General features: G+C 49.5%; 2 protein-coding genes and 1 non-coding gene across 3 annotated transcripts; 2 read left to right on the top strand and 1 right to left on the bottom strand.

Annotated features, from left to right (window-relative positions):
- Nucleotides 1–243: 243 nt before the first annotated feature.
- Pmar_PMAR001524 (conserved hypothetical protein) lies at nucleotides 244–1,907 on the bottom strand (the record flags this gene model as incomplete). The annotated part of the gene is made up of 10 exons (XM_002787210.1): nucleotides 244–398; nucleotides 548–679; nucleotides 900–991; nucleotides 1,085–1,189; nucleotides 1,233–1,301; nucleotides 1,370–1,443; nucleotides 1,486–1,544; nucleotides 1,599–1,694; nucleotides 1,738–1,810; nucleotides 1,858–1,907. The coding sequence occupies 10 exons, from the start codon at nucleotides 1,905–1,907 to the stop codon at nucleotides 276–278; spliced, it is 873 nt and encodes a 290-aa protein (XP_002787256.1). The 3' UTR covers nucleotides 244–275.
- On the top strand, nucleotides 782–854 carry Pmar_PMAR001525. The gene has a single exon. It is a non-coding gene; the product is annotated as a tRNA-Met (tRNA).
- A 608-nt stretch (nucleotides 1,908–2,515) lies between the features above and the next one.
- Pmar_PMAR001523 (hypothetical protein) lies at nucleotides 2,516–5,039 on the top strand (the record flags this gene model as incomplete). Its single annotated transcript, XM_002787209.1, has 4 exons — nucleotides 2,516–2,644; nucleotides 2,696–2,780; nucleotides 2,834–3,246; nucleotides 3,295–5,039. Coding segments are annotated over 4 exons (2,372 nt in total), but the record flags the coding sequence as incomplete, so codon positions are not given.

The raw sequence follows: 5,039 nt of genomic DNA, 5'->3' as shown, positions 1-5,039 counted from the left end.
AGGCTAGAGTGTACCGAATCATCGATATTTGGCGTCCTCCGCATGTAACACCAACCACATGATGGAGTCTGCTTCTCACTCACTCGCTAGTTGAGTTCCTACTATAATCCTACTATTCGAGAGGTGGCACGACTGACACGGGAGAGAGACGGATCTCCCTGAGTATACACGGCGTGTGAACTTCAATTCGTGCGGTCCGGCATTCCCCTGGGACTAGCCTGTAACTCAAACATGTGCTCGCGAAACGTCAGACTGACAAACTCCATGACGGTTGATCAACTAAGATGTACACCTGGCTCTTTTCCTTCAGCATTCAGTAGCGAGGCCAAGAAAGCGTTATACGTCTGCTTCCCCGTTACGGCACCCACGGCAGCTGGATTGCTTCGCTCAGTATGAACCTGGTCATTGATATTAGTACAGAGCCTCAGTTTGAGGCGCATCACATGGACTATACGAGACAACGCAACAACAGTCTTGCTCGTGGTCTATGCACATGTAGGTTCGGGGACCACGAGGCCAGACCAAAGAAGACTGGTAGGTAACGCACCTTGAATGCACACCCAAGCTGATCATCGAAAGGGCCTTCAACGTCAACGACGACTATGTGACGGTCAGTCAAGGACGAGTTGGCAACCAGTCGTGCCTTGACTTTGGAGAAGCCGAGAGATGGAGCGGCGATCTGAAGGGAGAAGTTCCAACGAGCGCAACAGCATGCTCTTCGCATAAGAGTTGAATATTCTATTTCACTCTGGTGACAAGCGTTGCGCAACTATTTTATCGAGCGGCTTTGGCGCAGTAGGTAGCGCGTAGGTCTCATAATCCTAAGGTCGCGAGTTCGACCCTCGCAGGCCGCACTTATTTTCAATGCTAAAGTACGAAGTCACTCCTCGATCTTCTACCGCAGCACATGCCATGGTATTCACGTTGTTGGGAGCCAACGGACATATCGATCGAACGTCGCCTTCATAAAGTACTACATCTCCACCACAATCTGAGGATGGAGAATTTGATACCGTGCGCCCAACTGTGGATGAATCAAGGCTTACGAAGTTCGTACTACGAACGGTAGTTCATCTATTCCTACCCTCTCCCCCATCCATTAACGTCATCATCCTATCCATCAATGGCCCATTCAATTTGAGACTTTTTGGGTGTTTCTTCATCGTTACAGTTACCCCTTTCAGTGTACCTCCGTTATTACACGATCATCAGAGAACGAATGGAGATATCACCTTTAGCATCCATTCTGCGGATATCCTCTGCTCCCCACAGAGCTCCCACGGAAACGTAAACCGAATGACCTGGGAAAGAATTTGTCCATAGGGCAGCGCCAGAGGAGCGTTCAATCCCGTGTTTGAAATATTATCACTCTCCTTGACAGTTGTGGCGCGCACTGCCTGCTCGAAATCTTCATCTGCGAAGGCAGTAGGAGAGCCGATATATCTGATGCCTGAATGTGCAGAAAACACAAGTAGGATCCACTACACGTCAGCTGATGAAAGAAAAGTACAGCACCATTCCTTGGCGACATCCGGATGACAAACCTGAAGAACGCTATGAATAACTACCAACGGCAGACTACCCCCCATAACTTGTACTTCAGCGATCAAGTCTGCCTTTCGTTCAGCGAAATCACCGAGATTTGCCAATGCACACTCAGCTGAGAGTCTCCCATCACGTATAGCAGCTTCGACCTGTGATAGACGTCGTCCTCAACCATGATTCGCATACAGCTACCTTGTCAGAGGACCTATTCCATACGAAGGCCAACTCCAGCTCTGAACTCCGAGTGATTTCCCCAACCAGGAACCTGCATCCTCCCCTTAGTATAAAAATTGGAAGGTTACTGCTAATTACTCTCCAAGATGACCGTATCCCACAATGCCGATACGTCGGGGCCTGCCCATGTGTTATTGAAGAAAAACTCACATGCAGGGAGTACGAACCCGAATTGACCAGCGCAAAAACGGCATTCGAAAGTAACAGCATTGGTATGGTACATGCTAGTTTGTTTAAGGTCGACGCAGGGGCATGTCGAAGGCACAAAGTCAGCTGCTTGATGACTAGGCCGTCACTATGCATGCTCCGTGTCCCCCTTCAGTGAGCCTATGCTCTGATGTTCCCCCGCCAGGGGCTCCTCCACCGACCCTCCGCCGCACCTGTTGCGCATAAAGAATGCCTATGAGTCTCTACTGAGGGCGCTCGAAGTCACCAACTCATTCAAGGTTTGCACAATTGCGGGCGCGGGAAGTTAGTTTTCGATTTGGCTAGGCTTCGACACATCGTGGCGAATAAATTTTTGTAATCATGACTCGCTTCGCTCCGCTTTTCCATCCATCGCGAGTAACTCGTGAGCATTCTACTCGTGAGCATCATAGGCATTTCCTCTCATCGTCAACTGCCTTCTCTAGCCCGTCCCGACACAACTCTGATACCGCACCTTCGGCACATCTGTCCGCTACTGTGTAATAATGATAGTAGACCAATAGCCCTGTCTGTCTTGAACTGTATAATAATGTCAACTTCTTCCTCTTCTGCCACGCCGACCCCGGTCACTGCTGCAGAGGAAGGTCGACCCGCCTTGGTCGTCCCCAGAGTCAAAGCCCCTCCCATTCTCCCCATCTTCGAGCGATGGGCGGTTCTGGTGAGCTAACACCGACACCATTCAGTCGAGCATTAACTTCTTCCTCGTTAGGTTTTCTCTCTCGCCCTGTGTATTTTCTCAGCGTGTTCACTGTTCACTCTCAATCTCTCCTGGGCTTATCAACCCAACCAGACAGGTAAGTGCACCTCCCCTACTCTGGACATTTCTGAATGTTCTTCCGACTTGCAGGTTATGAAGTTCCTTTGGCCAACTGCCCGGCCTTCTCTGAATCGTTCTCCATAAACCACGCGACTGCACCCTCTGGTCCAACATGCAAACTTGAGATAGTCCAGAATGGTTGGAACGAGATGGTTATGTACAACTCAAGTATTTACCCTCTACCCAACAACACCCCGATCGACCAGACTCTCAACAACTGTCGCATGCCTCAGAACGGTGAACAGGATTATGAATGCTTCCAACTGTATGAGTGTCATAACGCATGTCGCAGAGTAGACGATACTGAGACGTATTACCTTGGAGAGTGTCCCGACCCGTCTATCCTACCCGAGATCGGCAACGACGTGATGAAACCCGGTATCCCGAAATGTCAGGTCAAGTTGTCACCAACCTCCCCATGGGAAACGGTCTTCTGCAAAGAGGTAGATCCGTCCACGCTGAGCTAGCGTGTTTTTCCAATCATCGTTTAGGTGCATACATTATCATTCTGCTCCAACAGCTATGATGTGACGCCCTCGAATATCTTGGGCATGAGGGGTATCATACTGGCTGGAATGCTCATTACTGTCATTTGGTTCTTCGCTGAATGGGTGTTATGGTATGTCGACTTGAATCTACGCAAAGAGAAGGCAGAGGGAATGGCAAGGATGGCCAGAGAGCTCCCTCAGAAGAAAATGTATTTACGCCAACAAGTGGAAGGCCATTGGAAGGACGAGTTCAACAACGCTACCGTAAGCCCAGATGATTCAGCCAGCGGTGGTTCGGTGTGTGCTGTACCACCCATGGACGGGGAGGACTATGAGGGTATGTCTGAGTCGGACATGGAAAGCTACATGTCCAGAGATCCGGCGATGAGGTTCGAGTCTGGAACGTGGAAGAGACGACTTAGTCATTGGAAGACCTGCAAGGCTGCAGCAAAGCGGAGACATCGAATCCGCCAGCTTTTCTATGTGGCTGCTCTCAACATCTTCTTCCTGCTCCTACTTATTGCAACTCTGTATATCGTCCTCTATTACTCCCCTCAGAACATCCTCGCCAACAACAGGTCGGTGGCTGATGATCTCTACGGTGAAGTGTCTATTTGGAATGCTCATTCGTGGTTGGACATTCTCATATTCATAGATGTTCTGCTCGATACGTTCTTATTCCTAATTGCATGTGTCTTCGTCAAGTGGCCGCGCGCTCCAATTTACACTCGTCATGTTCAAGACGTGGTTGCCAAGAAGAAGCAGCGTGTCGGTCGTGATGGTGCTTCTGCCGGTTCCTTGAACACCGATGCGAAACCTCAGTTGGTTTACATTGACCGTGATGGCGTCCCGTCTCCTCTCAGTGATGACTTCCTGTCTGATGCCAGTTCAAGCTCAGAGTCCGAGTCAGAGGAGACTGTGATGAAGCAGACGTTGGCGTATGACTGTTGTCTGATGATCGCATGTCATCTCTCTGCCATGACAGAGGAACGTTATGAAACCTTCACAAGTACTTTACGTGCTGCTCTTATGGTCTTCCCTCCTAGTCACATCTTCGTCTGTGATAATGGTGGCACATTACACCCAGAAGATGAGACTGAGTGGGCAACACAGCAGGTTCATCCTGATATCAATTATGTTTACGTCCCAGAAGGCAACAAGACATTCGCTTTCTACTGGGTTAACAAATACTGGATACCGTATCTAGCCCAAAATGGCCGAGTCCCCGACTTCAAGTACTCGGTTATGATCGATGACGATGTACCACTACCAGCAGATCTGTACATACCTCATGAACAGCTGAGAGCCAATCCTAATATCAAGGCTGTTCACTTCCCTATCACTGCGACTACCCCTGATGGTAAGCCTGGCATGCTTGTGAAAATGCAGGATGTTGAATACAAGATGGCAGCAGTGCATAAGCTTTTCCAGGCTAAGATGGCTCGGTCTCTATCATGCCATGGTGCTGTGTCATTGTGGGATCGCGAGGCACTCGATGAAGTGTTGTACGAGCATGATACTGTGTTCAACGGTGAGGATATGTATATGGGTTTGACACTTTTGAGGAAGCGTGATGAGTCTACGATCATCTCATGTGCTCAAACGATCGTTCCCACGTACGCTCCTGATACCTGGCCAGTGCTCTTCCGTCAGAGGGTCAAGTCGTGGGATCTAACATCGCACAGAGACATTCACGTATCTGTGGGAGGTCATCAACCCCCGATCGTTCTGTCATGGTGCATCTTTGG

This window comes from Perkinsus marinus (genome assembly GCF_000006405.1).
Source record: "Perkinsus marinus ATCC 50983 genomic scaffold scf_1104296930014, whole genome shotgun sequence".
Classification (NCBI taxonomy): domain Eukaryota; phylum Perkinsozoa; order Perkinsida; family Perkinsidae; genus Perkinsus; species Perkinsus marinus.
This window is presented reverse-complemented; position numbering and strand designations above follow the sequence as displayed.